This window comes from Condylura cristata, unplaced genomic scaffold (assembly GCF_000260355.1).
Source record: "Condylura cristata isolate star-nosed mole 26May11 unplaced genomic scaffold, ConCri1.0 scaffold00016, whole genome shotgun sequence".
In the NCBI taxonomy this organism is placed as follows: Eukaryota; Metazoa; Chordata; class Mammalia; order Eulipotyphla; family Talpidae; genus Condylura; species Condylura cristata.
Genome location: NW_004567117.1, coordinates 14,357,200 through 14,381,479, shown reverse-complemented (window position 1 = coordinate 14,381,479; position 24,280 = coordinate 14,357,200). Strand labels below are relative to the sequence as shown.

The window sequence follows — 24,280 nt, the reverse complement described above, 5'->3', positions numbered from 1 at the left end:
CCTATACATGACATGGTAAATGCTATGGCTGGGTACTCTGGAGTTGTCCAGGATAAATATAATTCCCTCTATTCATGGGAATCTTATCATCATGAGTTTTAATGTGCTATAAATCATTGTGTTTTGTTTTCATTTGTTCTTTCTTATTCTTTGTTATTAATACAGTAAAAAAAAAACACTTAAATTGTTAATTTCACATTATGATGAAGTTTCTCCAAACTTAAGACCAAGTCACATTAATTAGAACCCATTTCAATAATTTAAAAAAAAAATTGGAAAACAAGACACTTAGAACTCACTTGGATGTGTGATATAGTATTAATCAGCTGAATAATCCACATTAATCAGTCCTGCCTTCAAGTAAAATTATTAATCAGCTTGATGATCTAAGCAATTGTCTGAGGAAATGAGTTTGTCTTCGAATTTGAAAAGTGATAATGGAAAAGTTCAAAAGAGAGAGAGTGAGGAAAGAAAGTTATTCATGCCAGTATTATTTCAGTTATTTCAAAACCGTATCTTCTACTGATACAGAATGACTTTGAGTTTGATATGTAGTTCTGAACAAATAATTACTTCTCTTAATTGTATCCTCTTATCTCTGCCTGGAGAGAACACCAGATGTAAATGTGTCAGTAGCAGAGAGAGCAACCTTTGGGTTATCTCCTTTGCTCTTCCTGGGGGAACACAGTTGATATTCTCTAGAGACTAATGAATTGCATATAAGTTGAGGCAAATGTGACATTAGATAAGTTTAAAATGAGGCAAGATTATCATTTTATTTTGGCTATTTAAGTTAAACAAGGGGAGAATAAGAGCAACTTTATATCTGCCATTGGCCACTGAGAAGCTGAAAAGATGGTTGGTTCGACAGGATTTCAGTTTTCCATTAATAATGTGGAAACCTAATAGCACGTGGGAAATGAAGGTTATCCTGTTGTGATGCATTTCTAAGTCTTCATGCACTGTATTGCAATCATCAGCAATTTTATTGGAGGTGGACTTGGTAAGAGAAGATGATAGTCAGGGAGTGTTACAAAGAAATATTTTCAGAAATTTTCTTGTACCAAGTGATTATTCTATTGACACCTGATTTATTTTTGTTGAAGAAACCAAAACCCAGGGAGTATATCTCGTGTAGCGTAGAGTATTTGAAGTATAGATTCATCAGATTATGTCCCCTTACTTTCATTGGCAAGGACCCTGACGGCTCCTCACCGATTTTTCAGTTTCTTCCTTTCCACTTTCCTCCTTTAGGTAAGTCATTTGTAGACACAGAACAGAACATTCATGAACCACTACTTAAGGTCAAATCTATAACTAAACTATGATTTTTTAAAAAAAGTTGTTCTTAAAGCAGTTCTCATTCTTTTCCCAATTCTAGCATCTATTGTCATAAATTTAAATCTTAAGAATCTAAAGCAGTGTATCCTCCTTAGTAAGAAAGAATATTTTAAATTAATTTTGCAAGAAAAAAATGTGGCAAAAATATTAACCATGAAGGGATGGGTGGGTGTTTTGGAGTCAACAACAAAATCTTTATCTCTTTCATCAGTTTTTTTCAAAGGTGGAAGATGTTTAGTATACAGTTTTTAGTCTATCCTACAAAATTTTCTCTAGTCTGACTTGGCAGATGTGAAAGATGGGGAACTTCAGGAAAATCATGTTGAAAAAATCTGCTTTGAGAAGTGATCACAGAGTGTGGGTTTGGTTGATGACACAGACTATTGAGTCCTTACACAGAATTGTTTGTCTTCTGTTTTTAGATGGCTTTAATTCCTCCAAATTGCTCCTTGAATAATAGGAAAAAGGCAATTTGAATTTCAGTGACAGATTGGACATAACAGGTTGCAACTATTAGGTCTAATTTTACCATACTGAGAAATAAAATTGCCTAAACATAAACATCGATCACTGATGCAGTAAATTAATTTGTACAGAAAAAGTAGTTTAACTGCAGTGCACATTAAACATAGAAAATTTTCAAAATTACTGCTCTCTGAATTAATTTGTACACTTGTTTACTTGTTAAAAGCACGCATAAATTCTTTTTTTCTATGGCAGTCTGCATTCAGATGCAGCAAGAAAGAAGTCTAAAGTGGCAAGGAAATAGATGGGGAAGTCTTTCACACTGCTCAAAATATTTGAAAATATTATTTTCCCCCTTCGTTTTTGTTTTTAAATACTGTTTAGAAAGTACTTTGTTTTTAAATCTGTCCAAAGGATCACTAAAGATTGCTTATTTTCCTCCTCATTATAATGTGGTGTTTTAATAGACTTGACTTATGTTTGCTAAGAACTGGAGAGATGGAGTAATTAGAAAAGCTTTATGGTTTGTTTCCTCATTAAGTTTACATTCCGAGTTGTTTTAGGGCTTGGAACTGTAACTTTGTATTCATGAACAATCTGAACCAAGAATTTCTTTGTGTTTAACCATTAAGAATATCAGTGGACATGTTTGCATTGTTACCTGTAGTTCTATTATGAGGAATGCATGGCTAAATTTGGATAGTATCTTTCAGATTGTTGCAGCCACTTTGGGGCTGGAGCTGGCAATGTAGGGCTGCTTGATACCATCTCCTGCCTACAGTTTTCAAGGACAGTGGTTCGATTCAAATACAATTCTGATAAGTGGCAGGTTTTCGTGTCTTTAATGCCTTGACAAGGGCATCACTCTCAGGAGAGGGAGGTGAAACCGTTTGGACGAGGATTCTGTCCCCGCTCCTTTGTGCTGACACACTAAGATAATGGACAATTAAGAGAGTGTTCACTGCAGGTGAAAGGATGGTGTTATCACTAATATAAAAGAGCCCATGGGGTGCTGGGGAGGAAGGAGAAGAAAAATGGGAATTTTTAAAAGGAATATAAAACACAGAGATGAGGCGCCTAATAACTGTTCCATTTTTGCTCTTTCACCTGTGATAATGGTGAGTGATTGGAGGCAGTGATTGGAGTGTGCAGTGTAGCTTGCCAAAACTTTTTTTTTAATCTCACTTGACACCAAGTACTGCAAAAACTTGCCCCATGCAGGTTTGCTTTTCTCTGGGTAGGTGAACCCAAAAAATAATGGGAATTATTTTTGTGGACGCTGGCTTATAGACCACCTTCCAAGGCGTTTGCAAATTGACTCCTGATAGTATAGGTCAGTGCTTGTCAAAGTTGACAGTACTCCCCACAAGCCACAACCCTGAGAGTCTGATTTAATTGCTCTGGGGAGGGATCCAGGATGTCTGAAAGCTCTCCATATGCCAACGTGTACCTAGGTAGAAGAGCTATTGTTACGGAGTGTGGCGGTAGGACTAAGTTCCTCAACTTGGACTCCCTGGCAGACAGTGTGATTATTTCGTAGATTTAAATAATGGTGTCTGTGTTGCGATTAGGGCAGACGTTCGTTGGCTGCTTGTATGTCAATCGCCATCTAGTGACTCACATTCGGGCAGTTAGGAGGGATAAGTCCCTTTTCTCTGACTGCTGTTGCTCACTCACTCCCACTGACTTTTACCCTCTCCCACATTGCATGTCAGTGCTAGTTCCTCCTGAGATACTGAGGATGAATGACCCTGAGTGAGAGGAAGCTCTGGTAAAGGCAAATGTGTGATGCATGATTTAGGGTCACTGTGTAACTAATTACTAGCTACTTTGTCCCTAATCTTCTTAATGTGGTAGAGCTACGGGAACACTCATACTCAGCACTGGTAAATATGAGATGGTTCTGAGTATTTCAAAACTGAGTCTGGAAGAGGTTAACGGATTTTTCTTCGACTTAAACTTTTATTTGTCTCTCAGAGCCTGGAACTGACAATAGAGTGCACTGCTTCTGATAAGTATGGGTTCTCCTCAGCCTGGAGAGATGTGTGTGATAAGATAAGATGGCTTGAAAAAGAGAGAGAGAGAGCTTGAGGGAAAGGGATAGGAGGAGAGGGAGAGACAAAGTGTGTTAACTGCTTTGACTGCAAAATACCCCCTGGTAGCCGGAGATAAGACACCTTGAGCTACTCAGAAGACCTAAAACAGGATGTAAATGAAGCCAACAAAAATCATTTGAGATCAAGCCACTTTTTTACTCCCCTCCTATTTCCAGCCCTGAGAGCAGAAGGCTTAATTTACTGTATGGCATATACACTTAACGTGCAGAACCCAGAAAGTTGCAGGAGACCGATAGAAGCCAGTTCAAAAAGCAAGATATCTACAATTTCTAGAGAGGTCTGAACGTGAGGCATTTAATCAGCAGCTCTAGCAATGCCTTCCTGAGTAGAAAAGGAATGTACTGCAGATTAAGGAAGCTCCTCTCCCCTTTCCTCTTTTGCTAGTTCAGATATTAATTTCCTTTGCATTTGGTTTTATGACAGCCTTCTTTCTGTGAAAGAAGCTGCATTTCATAATGTATTGAGATTTCTCATCAAGGAAAAAATAATTACCAATGTGAGTTTAGGAGATACACTTTTTCTTGTATACATTTGAAACAAGCTGCTTATTCACAACTGTGTATCCTAATGTGTAACACACCTAGCCCTTAAGTGCTTGCAACTTGGTAATTCTTCAAAATAGTTACCATATTTTACTAGAAAAATGTTCTCAGTTGCTGCCAACAATAATTTCTACAGAGAGGAAGTGAGTTATCAGAGCTAGTGGAATATCACACTATAGAGTTGAAGCTTGGAGTCCTACTCAGAGTAGGTGGGGTAGGGGGAATAAAGGGTGGGAAGACAAAGGAGATGATGAGCTTTACTTTCTGTACAAGCTCCTTCTTGGAACAAGTGGGATTCATTTTGATCTTTAAATAATGGAAAGAAAGTCCTCCATCAGCATTACCCTAGTGGGGAGCAGCAAGTTTGGAAAAGGCACAGCTGAGTATCAAATTTGCATCAGAGAGCTTAAATGATTCAGGGGAAATAAAAGATTCTACAGTGGTTTTGAAGCCTGGAAGTGCAGGGGAAATACCCTGAAATGCTAAGAGTGGGATTTTGGGCTCCTTCTCTAGAAGTTCAGTCAGTAAGCAGGGGTGGAGTCCAAGAGCCTGCAGGGTGAAGCAGGTGGTTGGTGGATTATGCTGCCCTGAGTCCTCCCTCTGATGGGCAGAGGGTCAGGCTTTGGTTTTGTTGTGCCATAGTAACTACAGTAATCTTTGAGAAAGGGCAGTGGGGGTAGATGTGGAAGGGCCTTTGATGTGTGTTTCACTGGAAATGATGAATGAGAATGTGTCTCTAGAGGTGAGAGCATGAGGTAGGTGAAGCTGATCACAACACCAATTTGATGATGCCTTTTATTATCTCTTATCTGTCAAACCACCCTCAGAGGAGAAGTTGGAAGGAAGAAAGGAAGGAAGGAGGGAAACCCACTGTTAAGAGAAGAGGGGCAAAAGGAAGAGAAGGAGACTGAGATTTTCCTATTCAGTAGGCAAAAGTAAAATTACTTAAGTAGACAGTAATGATTTCTCAACAGCAGGTTCTTAGCTCATGGATTTGTTTGTTTGTTTTAATTCCTCCTTGCATGTGTGTATACATGTTAGAGTGAATTCATTTTTTTTTTTTGAAAGATTTATTTATTTGTGCATACAGAGCTGGGGTACAGGCCAGAGGCTCAGGGGCATGAGAGACTTCACCAGAGACAGAGTGGAGAGCAGAACAGGCAGATCCACGAAGTACACTGCTGAGGGGAGCAGCGGGCGGGTCAGGAGTGGTCTGCCACGCCATGTGGTCACCTCCGGGGCAGGCGGGAATCGAACTCATGCAGAAGCGCCTTTAGCTTCTCAGTGCTGTGCTTTAACCCGCTGCGCTACTAGGGAGGGCCATGAATTCATTTTCTAACTGAACGAGAGGTTAGTCTTTGACAAAAGAAAGTGTGGAATCTTAATCTTAGGAAAAGGTGGGCCTTGAGAGTTTTCTAACCCAGATACAGAGCTGCTTTCTTGGGCACTAGGAACTTGGGTTTGAGTTGTGTTGCCACCATCAATTGCTAATGTTAGTGTAAGATTCTAACATGATACTCATCCTCATCTACCCTTGTATTTGTCTGTAAAGTTAGCAATTTCTTTTTGAAAACACTAAGACTTCTCACAGATCTTAAAACATACATTTCATACATATAAAAAGTTAAGAATGACAGCCTTGACTTCCTTTTTCTCTGTGTAGGCTTCAATCAAATTCACATGTTTTCTTTTCTTTGATCCCCCAAGGCAGATCCAAGGTATGCATAACCCATGCTAAGCAACATCAGGTCACCTAGGAGAAAAGAGTAGAGCTCAGATGTGGGAAGAGGTTTCCTAAAGATTCGGAACCAGCCCTTTGTTACAGACAGCATTGAGGCAGGCAGGCTCCCAGGACTGTGCTAGCAGGCTTTCTGTCTTTGAGTATAAGAAACAGGCTTTGACAAAGGTCATACCAATAAGCCTTGTACATATGTATGTGCATTGATGTCCAATTTCTCTTCCCAAAGGCAGAAAACATTGCCATAAAATTCTTCATGAAAATGATCACTTAGAATTGGTATATTCCATAGTTGGATCAAGCAGGTACATTTCAGATTCCTTATTACCAGAATAGGATTTCATAATTTACTCTTATGCCAATTTTATGAGCGCCTTAAGTTTTCTGTGGGATTTTGTACACTCTGCTTATATTCAATATGTTGGACACTGGAGGGATAGGTGTCTGCATGTCGCTGTGAAGTGAGTCACTTCCCTGGTTTCCAACTACCTTCATTTCCTATTCTGTTAATGTTGCTACACTACTTTGGATTTTTTCTTTTATATTGTTTTGTGATGTTGAAGTTATCTTGGATGTAGGCAAAATGAAATTGTATTATTTGGAAATTTTATAGAGTTTTGGGGGGCCTGACTTTGTCACTATTTGAGGGATATTTGACATAGGCATATAATTTAATAAAAGAAGATAATTACATGTGTTAATCAGTAAAAATGGCATCGTAAAACTTATAAACTCTCCTAAGACATGATTGCGTATTTACTCATATCTAATAGTTATCTGTGTATTTACTCATATTTAATGGTTATTACAATTAATATTTTATGATGTATCTAAATACAAAAATTACTTTAACATAAATCATTTATTCTAAATATTTTTTCAATTCTGTGTAGTATATATATATATATATACACACACACACACACACACACACACACACACACACACACATATGCCCATATTATCTGCCACAATTTTAACTAGCACTGACTGGTTTCCATAAATAAATTGCCAAGACTTAGCAACAACAAAAGTGATAGAATGTACTGGTTTGGATTTTACTTTTATTTCATTCTTAGGTAAAAGTTCTAGAGAGGAGAGTAAACTGAACCAAAGTAAGAAATACAAAACAAAGGGAAAAATACAGAACTTGGAAAAATCTAGCAAATTGACATTCAGCTTCATTTTCAGAATTGCTCTTTCGAGGCTTATTTTGCCTCGTTTGGTAAATGAAAAAAAAAAAAAAGCCTATGTGAATAAAGACACTGATTTAACATGACCTGTGTAGAAATATTTGTCATGCCTGATGAGTTAGAGGCCTCTGCAGTTTGTACAGCATTTCAGCAAACGCGGTATCATTTGAAATAAAGGCCTACTTATATCATTAGGATTACTTGGGATCCAACCTCACTTGTCAATTTTAATATGACTATGTACATGTTAATGTGAAAGTTAATGATTCTGTTGAACACTATAAAAATTCATCCCTTTGAGGATGCCTTGGTGATTGATCCTGCAGATCTCTTCATATGCAAAAAGTCTCACAATGATCTGGCATTCCCCAATTTTTGATACCACCATCGCATTTAAGTTCTCATAAAACACTTACACACTTATTGAGGCATAGATGATGCAAACTGCTTTTGGTTGCAGCAGCTTGGCTCTGTGTACTCACTAGCCATCTGACTGGCTTACTCTCCAGCTTCACAACTGATATAGCCAAAGCCTGTGCCTGAAAATAAAAAGTGACTACTTTATACAGACCTGAAGGCTTCTTATTGGACACATGAACATCAAAATCAAGAGCACCGAGGTCTATATATATTGTAATACAGAATGGATAATTGCAGTAGTATTCTCCCCTCTCCCCCCCAATCTTTGTAACAGCTTTTTTCTATATTAGCACACCGTATTTATCACTTTACTGCACAATGAACCCACAGGGGGTGCTAATTGGTCATTAATTAAATTTTAGCCTTTCAACACTTTTGTATTCTCCAGTGGCTTTAACTGCAGTGAAGTATACAGTGGCCTTTTTAAATTGCCAAAAATTCATGTCAGTTGTACTACTACTGTGGATATAGCACAGGTGAAATTCAGCATGAGTCAACACCATTTCAGGAAGTTAAAATTTCTTGTGACCAAAAGTGTTCTAGGCTTGGACAAACCTACATATTGGCAAAGTAATCATTAAAGTGTAGTTTAACATGACAAACTATTCTAAGACCAGATTCTTTTTTGAAATAGATTTTAGTGAGCTATGACAATTCTTTAAAACCAAAACAAAACAAAACAAAAAACAGTAACATGGTAGAAGGAATTTTTCTGAAGGAACAAATTTCTAACTTAGTTTTCTTAGTGGAAAATCCCTTTTTTCCCTTTTACCCAGCCCTACAGCCCCTTACCACCATGAAATGGTTAATTTAAAATTACTATCAATTGACATTATAGAACTAAGAAATTTGTTGAGTATTTTTCAAAAAGTGTTGCTCATTTTTTGAAATTGAATAGGTGTTGTTGTTTTTTTAATCAGTACAAAAGATTTTGAAGTAAAATAGAATGTCCCTCAAGAAATTTCTAAACAAGTGAAATAGTGAACTAAAGAGCTAGTACTAGAACTTTGGACTGTATCATCAAAATTTTGAATTCAAGCCATTCCATTGTGGGGCTTTCACTCCTCTAATGAATTAATCACAACTTGCCAGTGCATGTAGCTTTTAAGGAATGAACAACTATACTTTGATTTTCAAGATTGCTATAATAGCACTCAGAAGATTTATTTTTGCATTTTTGTTTGTCTAATTTTAAACGTTGCCTCTTAATTCCTTTGAAATTACTAGTAACTCATTATGAGAAAAGCAACAGTTAAATGATAATTAATTTTTATTCTTTTGTACGGTTAATATGTATCCAATATAACCTAAACTTTCACAGTAGAAGTAATAATTTAATACATTTTTAAGTCTTGGTAATTTTGAAAGCTCTTTCATATAATGTCATGGTTGATTCTTAGAGTCATTATGAGGCAGGCTAGAATTTTTCTTTTATTATCAAGAAAGGCAAAACAAAAAAAAAATTCTGAAGTTCATAAGCAGTATCCAGAGTAAATATGTGGTAGACACTTAATAAACGTTGGTTAAGTAAGTGAATGAACAACATAAGCAATAAAAACTGCTTCAAATTCTTTCTGGTATGAGGTCATTTATAAATACAAGACTACATAGTAATATATGTCTTCTAACTCAAAATAGTAGAGATAAAAAACAAGACTCGGGAAATTCACTGTGATGTCTGTCATTTTAAAGGAAAGATAAACATGTTAAACAATACAGAACTCTTACAGTTACAGCATTGTAAACAGATGTGTAATACACGACTGCCAATTATTGAATGCCAAGAGGTTGGTGTTTATCATTAGCTATATATATACACACACACCACACACACACACACATGTATGAGCATGTGTGTGTATGTATTTATTTATTTTTAAGTGAGCTGAAAGGTAGAAAAAGCAAAACCGTTCTCACCCTCCACATAATTGGAAACCACTTTTCCTCCTGTCTGGCTTAAGAAACACAATGTCTTGATTTCCGCGAGTGAGACTATGACTGTTCCTTAACTGGTTTCACATCAGCTTTTTCCTCTGATTTGAGAGGTGGAGTTAAGTGTGAACTGCTTAAGAATGCACTGTTTTCTGTTTAATTTGGCTGCGGAAGATGGAATTCATTGAGCTCCGTCTGTTCAAATGAACTTTAAGCAACAGCAAGCAAAACATTTGTAGTTCTCTTAGCACACATAATAGAAATGAGTCTGGTGGAAGAGACAGCCTGGATAGAAAGACTAGGATTTTACCTAAGGAGCACAGTGGAGAGGTGGAAACTTCTTATCTCATGTTGGCTCATCTGAAACATTAAAGGGAGAAACATGTTGGAGAAAGGGAGTGTCATTTTATTAGGGAATACTGGAAGGAAAAATTAACCTCTGAGCTCTGATGTCTGGAATTCATAGTAAGCCTATATTAAAAATTGTGTACGACCAGGTCCTGCTCCCCACAGCTGCTATCATTAATGGGTGACCACACTTTTTCCTTATAACCTAGCTGTTAATGCATTTAATTTGTCCTTCCAGAACAGTTTGGAATACTACAGAATTTAAATGCATCTGTGAATTATAAATAATTTTAAAGTTTATATTTCTCTTTTGAACACTCAATAAAGACTGTTAATTTTCAAGTGGTTAAATAAGTTATAGGCAGAAGAGTAAATTTAATTGGGGATGTTGGTTTAGGAAAAAAGGGTATTATAGTTACATTATTAAATTTGCAGTTTGTCTGAAACTGTTACCATTTCTGTTGAGAAGGGCAGCAGTTTGTAATAATGCATGATATGTTATTTAGAATGGACATATCTTTTAGGAGTTTATACCTTTACTTTACAAATATATTGTGCAATCTTGTCAGATGGCTTTAAATATAAATATATAAAATTGTTACTGTGATGGCACTAGGTTATATGACAGATAGTCCTCTTGCTTGTATCCATTAAATGCACATTTCAACATACTGTTTTCTATGAATAGTGCCTAACTTCTGGTAGCATTTGTGCATACCTGTGTGCTTCCCACAGGATTCTCAGTTTATCTTAAGGTGGCTTGGGTAGTTAATGAATGAAAAAAGGGTTATGAATCTATTTAGCTAGAAATATAGAACTGCCCCTATAGTATGCTGGCAGAAATAAAGAATCATTTTAAACAAATGAAGGAATTAACCTGGAAATTTGCTCTGGTCTTTTCTTTTAACCTATTGCTCTACACTTAAGAAAACAATCTACTAAATTAACTTACTTTGATGTTAAATAATGCAATGACTATATTGCTAATGTTTTAAGGAGAAGAGAGGTAATTTCAAAATTACACACTTGGCTTCAGAATTACATAGTAAAATACTTGTTCCAAGGTTGTCTGTCTGTAAAGACCCAAGATTATGTCTTATGTATGATAATTTAATACTTGGAACAGAGTCAGCATGGATTTATAGTCCATTAACTTTTAGATATCACCAACTATTTATATTTTGTTTTTTTTGATAGCTGAATATACAACTGTGGATGCTTAAGGCATTGTAGATTTCCATTGAGCCAGTCCTTAAAGCTCATATTCCACTATTCCATTAAAAGAAAAAGGTTAAAATATGTTTATACTATACATGTAGTATAGAAGCTCATGTGGAAACATAAATAAATGCAACACATAAATCTTTTTGTTTACATATGCAGCTTTTCTTCCAGCAATGATAGGTGCCCTAGAAACATTCACTAATCTTTGTAACACCCCAGGGGGTAAGTAGCAAGAATTATTATCTTCATATTGCAGGTGAAATACCTAGGTAGGGGCAGATTAAATGACTTGGCCAGGTCAGGCACTAAGTCAGTTATGAAGCTAGAAATAAAACTCCAGACTCCTGACTTTGAGTTCTCATTCGGAATCATTACCCTCCTGCAAACAGAGGCACCAAACCTGTCAGTGTTTGTGTTTCTTTACCTCACTTCAGAAGTATCCATTGATGTAAATCATGCCCCTGTTAAGGAAGCCTTGCTGGGTCACACACACACACACACACACACACACACACACACACACACACACATACACGATACTGAGTCCCTGAAGGGCATTTTACAGAGTACTCTGCTGTTACAGTGAAGGAGCGCAGGTAGCAAGAGGGTAAGCCAGCTTTTCCCAGGTCTGGCCCAGGGAAGAACTAAAACTATAGCAAGTTTCCATAAGTTTGGAGCTTCAAATGATTTCTATAGTATTTACAGTAATTGAGCAAATTCTTGTGATTTTAGTTTCTCTTTTGTGATTTTGCTTTGCCCAGATTGTGCAGTCAACACTAACTGACTTGGGCCCTCTTCATCAGGAGTTGGTAAGGTATAGGTGAGCCAAGACTTGCTTCATGGCACAATATTAGCATTAAATTACCCAAAACCTCCAGCTTGTCTTCTCTTGCTCCTTTTGGGACTTTCATTTTTTTTTTTATCTTCTGGCTACTTTGATTAGATTTGACTGCTAAAGAGCTTCCACGACCTTTAACATTTACCTTCCTCAATGGCAGGCCATAAGCTGAGCATAGCAGGACTCTCTTTTATCACTGAGCAGAGCCCTTCATGGAGAATGCTAGTGTGTAAGACTGTAGGAGCTGGGAAAAAATCATGTCCAGTGTTAGCTGTCTCCTTCCCGAATTGGCACAATTTGTAGGAGGTGCTGGTGGCTCACGTCACAAAGGTACTTTGTGCTCTGGTGCCTATTTTCTGTGGAAGACCTCCTCGTATGACTTCACTGTTCTGTTAGTGAGCACTTTCCCCCATAAATATGACCGAACAGGTGTTGCTCTGCTGCTGAGCTTCCAGCTGTCCTACTCCAACACAGACCCTGCAAAATCTGTTGTTTCGTCCTTTTAGGCAGACAAGAGAACCATCAAGCCTGAGATGGAGGTCTTCCTTGCAGGATATGGCAGTTCTGTTGCCAGAAGATGGTCGGGAAGGCTGGCTGGCTAACAAAGACAGGCCTTCAGCGGCTGGGTGTAGTTCCAGTTCTGCATCCCCTTTGGCAGGCGCACAGAGGCTGCTGCAGTGCGGCCAGCCAGCAAAATTAGGAAATAAGGACCTCTTTTATTGACTCAGGCTGCTGAATCATGGGCATTCCTGTCTGCTTGGAGAAAAGTCAGGCGGCTCCACTTTCCACTGAAAGTCTCAGGAGTGTTTGAGACTTTCATCTCGGAGTGTTCACACACTTGTTTTAATGTGCTTTATGGAAATGGTGAAACTCAGCAAGTACAGTTGCTGTAGAAAAACATCTGCACTAACTATGCACACACATTTGCATCTTTAAATAGACTGTTAGACCATGGAGCTGGTTTCCAGCAAAGTTTTCTTTTCTTTCTCTCTCCCAACCCCTCCCCCGCAACCCCCCTCAGTAAGAGCTATCGCTCCCTGAGAGTTAGCTAGTGTGAAGTGACTGATTCCAAAAATTAAAATTTAACAGACATATTAAGTACCTCACAATGAACTACAGAAAACTTGCAATAACACAGAAAGACATTCCCAGTAAGTAGCACTTTTTGAGTGCAGAAGGAAAAGAAGTACAAGTTGATTCAGAAACCAGAGTTGAGAGAATCTTCCATAGTTTCTTCCATCTGCAAAAAAACAAAAACAAAAACAAACAAACAAACAAACAAAAAACAACCCTAGAAACTGCTTAACTCTGTATTAGCTGTTTAAATATAGTTTGTGTTGTGACTGCTGAAAACCTTAAGTTAATGGATACTGGATAACTTTCAAAGACATAGGAAGATCTCTGAGAATGCTGGCAGCAAAACCCACCACAAAAGTTTTAAGACAGGTTGATACCTTCAGATCCTAGACCAAGCCCTCAGGGAGTTTTGTCAGTGAGTTCCTTCTGTGTCCCTGGGAGAATAGGTCCATTTATAGTGCTGTGAGATTTTTTTTTTTTTTTAACAATTTCGATTTTAAAACAGAAATCAGCCTTTCATGAGACCTTTATTTTTCTAAAAGTAGCAGTCTCTACTCAAACTGTATGCTTCTATTCAATCAATGCCATTTCCCAGTTTAGCATTATGTATTGTGTAGGGCACAGTTTCCACGTATTTCTGTTATGAAGACAGAAATAATTATGATCATTATGACTATGATTATCACTGTTTTTTTTACCCTAAGACCAAGTTAACGGGTCATGAAGATAGGTTTTCAGTTCCCTTGAATCCTCCTTTCAGTAAAAACTTGATCCTGACCCTCAGTTCACTTGACATGTAGTTGAAATTTACAGGCTGAAGAGAACAGTTATGTAATAGGTATAGTCAGGCATAGCCCACAGACAAAAACCTGATTTAAGTATGGTGTCAGAGATTGCACACTGTTTATAATGGTCTATTGCCTTGTAATTCTTTGTACGTTTGTATACTAATGTATCATGCCTGGGCACAATCTGCAATTTAATAATCTACTTGCTAAATTTTCAGGCTCAGTAGTTATATTCTTCTAGTCTAGATGACATGACAAATTCTGATTCACTCTTCTTCCCAACTGTACAAATGAGATGATGTGCTTGGAAATATTTTTAAGTGAAACAACAGGATGTAAGTCTGAAAGATAAATGTGAAATGTGGCAAATTTTTATCAGGACACTGAACAAATTTAACAAATATTAACTTGGGGAAATGTTTGAAAGTGGTTTGTTGTAGGGATAGCAGTGTTAAATGACTTAAAGTTTTTTAAGGGAAAGTTAGAATCATCATTGACTTTTGGTGTTTTTTAAAATTTTTTTTAGAGTTGTTTTTCTATGTATTGAGTAGTGAGTTCAATTTATCTGCATATATTCTTGGAATGTATTCACCTTTAAATTAAAATCACACACACAATTACCAGACCCTTATGTTGGAAGCACCACTTTGGTTATAGAGTCATATAAATGAGGATGCAGAAATCATGCGCTTTCAACTTGTATTGCGAAGCTTTGTTGCAGTGGGCAGGGATCCAGGAATGGTGTTTGGTTGTTTTCTCAGAGTTAGATGGTTGCCATCTGGCATTGATAGTGAGATGATGTTGTCATCAGTTTCTAGATGCAGGAAAGGAATGATCCTCATCTGTTTCCTGTGGATAAGCAAGAGGTTGATAATCTAGTAAAATCTTGTTACCTTAAAGAAAGCAGACGTGGAATGTGTTTACATAATTCTGGCCAGTTTCTACTTTTATGTTAATAATTTAACTTGCTAGTGAACTTAGCTTTGAAGAATTCAGAAACTTATTTGCTCATATTCTAAATGCTAGGTGAATATCCTGGTGATATTCAAAGTGAGCCTATTATTCTAACAGAATCACTGCCCTCACCTGCTCCACTCTATGGTTTTTTATTCATTTGTGTTTTGAAAAATTTTGCTCTTTCAGAGAATGAAAACCTTTACAGTTTATTCTGATCTTGATTGATAGATTATTTTGGAAAGCAAAGAGCCTCACAACCTCATTGAGAGGCCTTATTTTCCACTTAGATGTTAAGAAAGCCATGGAAATAAGAATTCATCTTCACTACGAACATAGCTAAAAACAAAAACAAACAGACAAAAAAACACTTAGTATAAGTTAAAGTTACTTTTTGGATAATTTCCTAAGTTTGTATCTGGCTTTCAGGCTTGTTTGTCTTCTCTTTGTTACTCATAAATCTTTCAGCATTTACCATAATCATTTATCACTTTTCCTGTTTCCAGTTTTTCACAAGTTGCTTTGTCTCTGCTCACCTCAAAGTGCAGGTCCTGTTTGGCTAAGGAAGTTCATGCCGCTGAAGCTTTTGCAAAAGGAAGAAATGGTGGGCCACCTCTTGAACTTTCCAAACAAAATACACTATTACAATCTGGCCCTTGTGAAACTCTCATTTTTTCTTGATCCTGGCTGATCCTAGCTACATGTAATATCTACCAGTACCCTTCTAACATTTAATAATCTATTTCCTGGTCTATGGTATTCGAATCTTTCAGTTATTGAAGAAATCCTAGTTGTCTTTCATTACACAAGACATAATTATTATTGTGTTTTCTGTCTTCTTTCATGTGCTTACTTTTTAATATTTTTTTGCTGAAAGCAATAAGGTCTGTATCAATAAGAACCCCATAAAAGATTTTGGTCCTTCAGAATTGCCTTTTTATATAAAAACAAGCAAAATGCAGAGGGAATTTTTTATTAAATATTAGACATCTGGGTTGACTGCATTAATTTTAAATCATTTCTGTAATATTTCCTCTTTTCATTTGGTTCTTCAGATGCTCACATAATATGCAAATCACTTTACAATGAATACAAAAGAAACATTAAATATATTAAAATCTGCATTTTAATAAAATTGTCAATGTGTAATATATACCTTGCATCTAAGGAAGAATGATAAAAAGTAATAAAAGGGTAATTTAGACATAGAACTATTTAATATCTTTTTTCTTCTATATTTTACAGCCCAGTATAAAGTAAATGTAGAATAAAAGCTTTGGACTTGGGTTTGAAAATTTTCCACTCAAATATTCCACCCCCCAACCTTTTTTTTTTTTTTTTTTTGCCTTCTTGGTTCTAGATGGCCCAACTATGTGTACTTGTTAAAGGCATGTAAACCAAATCAAACAATGTAAAATGAAACATCCCATTTCTTCTTGTTGCAGATGGAGTGGATGTTGAAGATGATCCCACTTGCTCTTGGCCAGCCTCCTCACCTTCTAGCAAGGACCAGACTTCCCCTAGCCATGGAGAAGGTTGCGATTTTGGAGAGGAAGAAGGTGGCCCTGGACTCCCATACCCTTGCCAATTCTGTGACAAGTCCTTTAGCCGCCTCAGCTACCTAAAGCATCATGAGCAAAGCCACAGCGATAAGCTGCCTTTCAAATGCACCTATTGCAGTAGGCTGTTCAAACACAAGCGGAGTCGAGACCGCCATATCAAACTGCACACAGGGGACAAGAAGTACCACTGCAGTGAATGCGATGCTGCGTTCTCTAGAAGTGATCACTTGAAGATCCACTTAAAGACTCACACATCCAACAAGCCATACAAATGTGCCATTTGTCGCCGTGGGTTCCTGTCTTCTAGTTCTTTACATGGACACATGCAGGTTCACGAGAGGAACAAGGACGGCTCCCAGTCTGGTTCCAGGATGGAGGACTGGAAGATGAAGGACACTCAGAAATGCAGCCAGTGCGAGGAAGGCTTTGACTTCCCAGAGGACCTCCAGAAGCACATTGCCGAGTGCCATCCTGAATGCTCCCCAAACGAGGACCGGGCAGCCCTCCAGTGTGTCTACTGCCATGAGCTTTTTGTCGAGGAAACCTCCCTCATGAACCACATGGAGCAGATGCACAGTGGGGAGAAGAAGCACTCTTGCAGCATTTGTTCCGAGAGTTTCCACACTGTGGAGGAACTGTACAGTCACATGGATAGTCACCAGCAACCGGAGTCGTGCAATCACAGCAACAGCCCTTCTCTAGTCACAGTGGGCTACACCTCCGTGTCCAGCACGACTCCAGATTCCAACCTCTCCGTGGACAGCTCAACCATGGTGGAGGCTGCCCCGCCAATCCCAAAGAGTCGAGGGAGGAAGCGGGCTGCTCAACAAACCCCTGATATGGCCGTTCCCTCTAGTAAACAAGCAAAAGTTACCTACAGTTGTATTTACTGCAACAAGCAATTATTTTCAAGTCTGGCAGTTCTACAGATTCATCTGAAAACTATGCATTTAGATAAGCCAGAACAGGCCCATATTTGTCAGTATTGCTTGGAAGTGTTGCCCTCACTCTATAACCTAAATGAACATCTTAAGCAAGTGCATGAAGCTCAGGACCCAGGTCTGATTGTTTCTGCCATGCCTGCCATAGTCTACCAGTGCAACTTCTGCTCTGAAGTTGTTAACGACCTCAACACCCTTCAGGAACACATCCGATGTTCTCATGGATTTGCCAACCCTGCAGCTAAGGATAGCAATGCTTTCTTTTGTCCCCATTGCTACATGGGGTTTCTCACTGACTCTTCCCTGGAAGAGCATATTAGACAGGTCCATTGTGACCTCAGTGGCTCCCGATTTGGGTCTCCAGTGCTTGGGACTCCAAAAGAACCAGTAGTAGAAGTCTATTCTTGTTCCTATTGTACGAATTCCCCGATTTTCAATAGTGTTCTTAAATTGAATAAACATATCAAAGAGAATCATAAAAACATTCCTTTGGCCCTGAATTATATTCACAATGGGAAGAAATCCAGGGCCCTGAGCCCCCTCTCTCCTGTGGCTATCGAGCAGACATCTCTTAAGATGATGCAGGCGGTGGGAGGTGCCCCTGCCCGTCCGGCCGGAGAGTATATCTGTAATCAGTGTGGTGCTAAGTACACGTCTCTAGACAGCTTTCAGACTCACCTAAAAACTCATCTTGACACTGTGCTTCCAAAATTGACCTGTCCTCAGTGCAACAAGGAATTCCCCAACCAAGAGTCCTTGCTGAAGCACGTCACCATCCACTTCATGATCACCTCAACGTATTACATCTGTGAGAGTTGCGATAAACAGTTTACATCAGTGGATGACCTCCAGAAACACCTGTTGGACATGCACACCTTTGTCTTCTTCCGCTGCACCCTCTGCCAAGAAGTGTTTGACTCCAAGGTCTCCATTCAGCTCCACTTGGCGGTGAAGCATAGTAATGAAAAGAAAGTCTACAGGTGCACATCCTGCAACTGGGACTTCCGCAACGAGACTGACCTGCAGCTGCATGTGAAGCACAACCACCTGGAGAACCAAGGGAAAGTGCACAAGTGCATTTTCTGTGGTGAGTCTTTTGGCACTGAGGTGGAGCTTCAGTGCCACATCACCACTCACAGTAAAAAATACAACTGCAAGTTCTGCAGCAAAGCCTTCCACGCCATCATCCTGCTGGAGAAACACTTGCGGGAAAAGCACTGCGTGTTTGAAACCAAGACTCCCAACTGTGGAACGAATGGGGCTTCTGAGCAGGTGCAGAAGGAGGAAGTGGAGCTGCAGACCTTGCTAACCAACAGCCAGGAGTCTCACAACAGTCATGACGGGAGTGAAGAAGACGTGGACACCTCGGAGCCCATGTACGGGTGTGACATTTGTGGGGCAGCCTACACTATGGAGACTCTTCTGCAGAACCACCAACTCCGAGACCACAACATCCGACCCGGAGAGAGTGCCATCGTGAAGAAAAAAGCCGAGCTCATTAAGGGGAATTACAAGTGTAATGTGTGCTCTCGAACCTTCTTCTCTGAAAACGGCCTCCGTGAACACATGCAGACCCATCTTGGCCCCGTCAAACACTACATGTGCCCTATTTGTGGGGAGCGCTTTCCCTCCCTCTTGACTCTTACTGAACATAAAGTCACACATAGTAAGAGTCTCGATACCGGAAACTGCCGGATTTGCAAGATGCCTCTCCAGAGTGAAGAGGAGTTCTTAGAGCATTGCCAAATGCATCCCGACTTGAGGAATTCCCTGACAGGATTTCGCTGTGTGGTCTGCATGCAGACAGTGACCTCCACCTTGGAACTCAAAATCCATGGGACATTCCACATGCAAAAGACAGGGAATGGGTCTGCAGTCCAGACCACAGGGCGTGGCCAGCATGTCCAAAAACTGTACAAGTGTGCTTCTTGCCTCAAAGAATTCCGTTCCAAGCAAGATCTGGTGAAACTTGACATTAATGGCCTGCCATATGGTCTGTGTGCTGGCTGCGTGAATCTCAGTAAGAGTGGGAGCCCAGGCATCAACGTCCCTCCCGGCACGAATAGACCAGGCTTGGGCCAGAATGAGAATCTGAGTGCCATGGAGGGTAAAGGCAAGGCTGGGGGACTGAAGACTCGCTGCTCTAGCTGCAATGTTAAGTTTGAGTCTGAAAGTGAACTCCAGAACCACATCCAAACAGTCCACCGAGAGCTCGTGCCAGATAGCAACAGCACACAGTTGAAAACTCCACAAGTATCGCCGATGCCCAGAATCAGCCCCTCCCAGTCGGATGAGGTAACTTGCCTTTTTGATGTTTGCTATTTAACCTCCTCAAGAAACTGTCCCCACTTTATGTTTACACTTTTCCTCAGCTTTATTTATTGTCGTGTGCCAAGAGATGCTCAGATTGAAATGCCGTTTCCCCCCCCCCCCCATAGCCATTAGCTAGCAATTACTTGCTTCTTGATAAGCAGCATTTTGGCTTGAATGGTGCAAAATAGGACTAATTCCAGTCTCCCTAGGATATTGTCTTCTCTATGACTGAAGAGACCAGTGCTCATGCCAACACCACTGAGATCTGGAATCTCAGCATAGTTCCACTGCAAGTTGAAATCCCCAGCTATGACTTGTGTGCATGGCAGAGAGATAATGACATAAAAGTAAGATACTATGAGCCAACATGCTGGCTTAGAGTAAATTAAAATGAATATATATATTTATGGATAACAAATTGGGTAGGGGTGGCATTTTAATAGCATGTTGTCAACACTTACTGTTTTCCTTTGTCTTCTGGGTAGTGAGGAAAATACGTCCTCACAACAGGATTTTTTAAAAGCCCTTATTTATTAAGCACCACATGCCCCACATCCTTTTTAAAAGCACTGTCCCTGAGTCTTCACTCTCTGGGTTTGATTATCAAAATTACAGTTTCTTTTTTTTTTTTTCCTCCTTAGTAGAAGTTTCATGTTTTCCTTGCCACAAGGAGTACAAGAGACAAGTACATTCAAAATGAGATAGTTTTATAAGTCCTCATTTCTTGGAGCTGGGCAGAGATGCTTCATTTTATTAAAATTTCATTATGCTTTATCACCTGGCTTCTGGTAGCGCTTTCTACCTCCCTACCTGCTCCTATCTGGAGAGCCATCCAAATGAAAACCCCAGGGAGATACATCTCCCTTCAATTCGGGGTCACTGCATGTTCCTTATCTTGTCTCTGCACTCATACCCTCTAGGAAGACCCCCCTGCATTTCCATGCAGATAGTCATCAGTCCCTGGTAGGGAAGAGCAGAAAAGGAATCCAGAGCCCATTCTCCTGAAATGTGGCATCTGTGTGACAGGCAGACTCCCAAACTTTGAAGCTGCTTTTTCCTTTTTTTTGTTCCTCAAGTAAATCTGCACCTTTCTCTCATTAAATGAAATCCTTTCAAACTGAAGAGGACAGCTGGCAGAACATAGTTTTGATAATGGCTCACGGCTTATGTGTTGTATAAAATATTTTCTTTTGGATTACGTATTGGTAATTATAATCATATGAAATGTATTATTTTCCCAGTTTTTTTTTAAATTTCAAAAAGGTTAAATCTAGAAAAAAAAAAAAGACTCAAAGGAATAACACCAAAAAATATGCATTACCATTACACAGATTGAGCAGATGCAAACATTTTGTTACATTTTCTTCTGTTTCTTCGCAACCTGAGCTACATGAAAGGGAGTTACAGATGTCATGATGCCTCCTAAGGACAGGAGCACTTTCCACTTAGCCATGTCATTAGCTAAGGCAGTTAATTAAACCAGCTAAAGAATAAGTAAATCTGTAATATCATCAAGTCAAAGTCCATATTCAGATTTCTCCAATTGTCACCCAAATGTCATATTTTTAAAATGCTTTGAATGAGAGTTAAATTATACATTAAATTATACATTATGCCTAGTGTATATACATACATTCCTGTATGTATATATGGAGAAAGAGAAGGAAAAAGTAGTTTGCATATTCATGTTTAACTTAAATAGTGTGTAAAATTTACTTAAAATGACTCTGTGTGTATGACTGAGAATATTGGTAGTATGTTTTCATTTAAAACTAGGCAAACCCGAACTTGTGGTTTTTAAAAGATTATTGATGAAAAGATATGCTGGCTTTTTTCTTGTGCTTTTATGGTTTATTTTTTGAATTGCCATATGTTATGATACCACTTGAGGTGAAATATTTTCAAAATGAAGAGTATACCTATAAAATTTACAGGTTAACTTGGTTAGAATTGTAGGAGAATTTATACTAAGGGATGGCCAAGTCTTTAATTATGCCCAAATTCTTTTTTTTTTTTAAGATTTATTTATTTGTGCATAAAGAACTGGGGTACAGGCCAGAGGCTCAGGGGTGGTGAGAGGCTTCACCAAAGACAGAGTGGGGAGCAGAACAGGCAGATCAACGAAGTACACTGCTGAGGGGAGCAGCGGGCGGGTCAGGAGAGGTCTGCCACGCCATGTGGTCACCTCTGGGGCAGGTGGGAATCGAACTCATGCAGAAGTGGCTTTTAGCTTTTTAGTGTGGTGCTTTAACCCACTGCGCCATCAGGAAGGGCCAATTATGCCCAAATTCTTAATGGTAATTGTATCTTTTGCTTACATAGAATACTATATGACATGATTTTAAAATACTTTTTTAATTCTTACAATAGTGTTTCTTTTTCATCACAGTTACTAAGGATTAAAATGTATAGGTAGAAGGGTACCCTATTAAACCTGACTAATAAGAACTTGGACAATACCTTTAATTCATTAGATATTAGGATTCAGTTGTGTGTCAAAAGATCATTGATTTATTCATCATTTTTATCATTGTTAGCATTTCTTCCTTATACTGTTTAAGTCATAAAATAGTACCCACTTCTTGCATGATCCTCTCTAATTGAAAATGTACGTGGACCATATTACTTAGACTTGACTACCTAAACATATGTAGAGTTTTATAAAAAGATACTAAAAATAATGAGTCACCAAGAAAAAAGACACCATAAATATTAATTTATTCACATTTTTTTAACCAAGTTAAACCTTGGTTAAATTCTCAGCAGTATAGATAAAAGAAGTTATTATGTAAGTCCTTGCTAAAGACAGGTATGCCTTTGTGGGGATTAAATTTATGACAAAAAGAAATATGACTTGTGTATCTATTTCCTTATGTGTCTTAGTTGGGAATTGAAAATTTAGCAATGTAGGTGGTATTTTTATTTCTTCCTTTTGTTGAGTATTGAGACTTTAAAAGAAAAGAGAAGACTGCGAGAGATAATAATAACCAGTACATACATACTGTCAAGAACAAAATTAATTGTTCTGGACTATGATTTATCAATTAAGGTATTGGTAGACCATGGAATGAATATACTTTCAAAACTGAAAGTGTGTTATTCCGTCACCTATTTAAAAGGTATTTAAAGCGTACCTATTTAAAAGGGATTTGCATAGAGCCCAGGGACAGATAAGTGCAATACAAACGAAGGAGTAGACAACGAAGACTTGGGATACCTAAAGTAGCATGGTAGCAGGTGAATATTTTGTAATGGAGAAATTTGGACTTGAAGACTAGAGGTAGGAATTTGAGTTCCAGCCCTTCTGTGCAATGTTTTCTCAGTCTGTAAAAACACTTCCTTCATGCAAAAACTTTATGATTATTAAACTAAATTTGCTTTTCAGACTTTGTGTTGAATAAAATACTTAAGGCAACCTACTCATTTCCTTTTGCTCCTCAAAGATTGACTATGATATGAATTTGTGCATAACTTACAATAATTCCATAAATGGTACAGATGGTTTGAACCAGGAGGAACACTGGTTATCTAACTTTTTTTCGCACATCAAGCACCTCACAGAACCTTGACATTTACTATGTGTTGAATAAATGTTAGTTCTTCTTCTGGAGTTCGTTGACACTGGCCTGGCTATCTAGTCAGGTGCTGCACCATCTGGACCTCAAAATATTGTCTCAAGATGATTTTAGAAGCCTAGGTCCTTCTGTTTCCACTTGTCCAGGATGTTCAATGATCTGCTTTCTCCCAGAGATGATTTATTTGCATTTTCAATACAAAGCATTCCCACCAGTCCATTGAAATTGCCTTTGCAAGGCTTGCCAATTATCTCCATGCTGCTTGATGTACACACAGTGCCACAAACCAGAACTAGCAGGGGCAATGGATTTCACCTGACTAAGCTGCTTTATTTTACAAACAGTATAACAGACCTAGTAAATTGAGATCTGTTTAAGGTCACATAGCTAAAAAATGAGCACTAGACAAGAAACCTGGAGATTGAAGTTTCTAACTCTACGTTCAAGATTCATTTTCATATTTTCATTGGTACTTTCCTCTAGCTGCTGCCTCATCCTCATCCTTTCCATAAAATCCTCTCAATATTGCTCTTACTTTCTCTTAACATTCACTTCCTTTATGCACTGCAAGGCATTTTCTGCTTTTACTAGTTACTTCTCCTAAGTTCTACGTTCATCCAATTGATCAATATACTGAACTTTTTTTTTTTAATTTATTTATCTATTCATACAGGACTGGGGTATAGGCAGAGATGTGAAGGGTGAGAGGATTCACCAGGGACAGAGTGGGGAGCAGAACAGACAGATGGACCAAGTGCACTGCTGAGGGGAGCAGCGGGCGGGTCAGGAGAGGTCTGCCGCACCATGTGGATCTCCTCCGGGGCAGGTGGGAATCGAACTCTTGTGGAAATGGCTTAAGCTTCTTAGTGCAGTGCTTTAACCCACTGCACCACCAGGGAGGGCCTATAATGA

At 38.6% G+C, this 24,280-nt stretch overlaps 1 protein-coding gene across 4 annotated transcripts in view; it reads left to right on the top strand.

The window, feature by feature from the left end:
- Positions 1–24,280, top strand: part of ZNF521 (zinc finger protein 521) — a 281,396-nt gene that overhangs the window by 102,816 nt on the left and 154,300 nt on the right. For all 4 annotated transcript variants that reach the window (XM_004683796.1, XM_012725910.1, XM_012725908.1 and 1 more), the window contains one exon: positions 16,423–19,775. In XM_004683796.1, the coding sequence (XP_004683853.1) occupies positions 16,423–19,775 (3,353 nt within the window). The remainder of the gene's footprint in view (positions 1–16,422; positions 19,776–24,280) is intronic.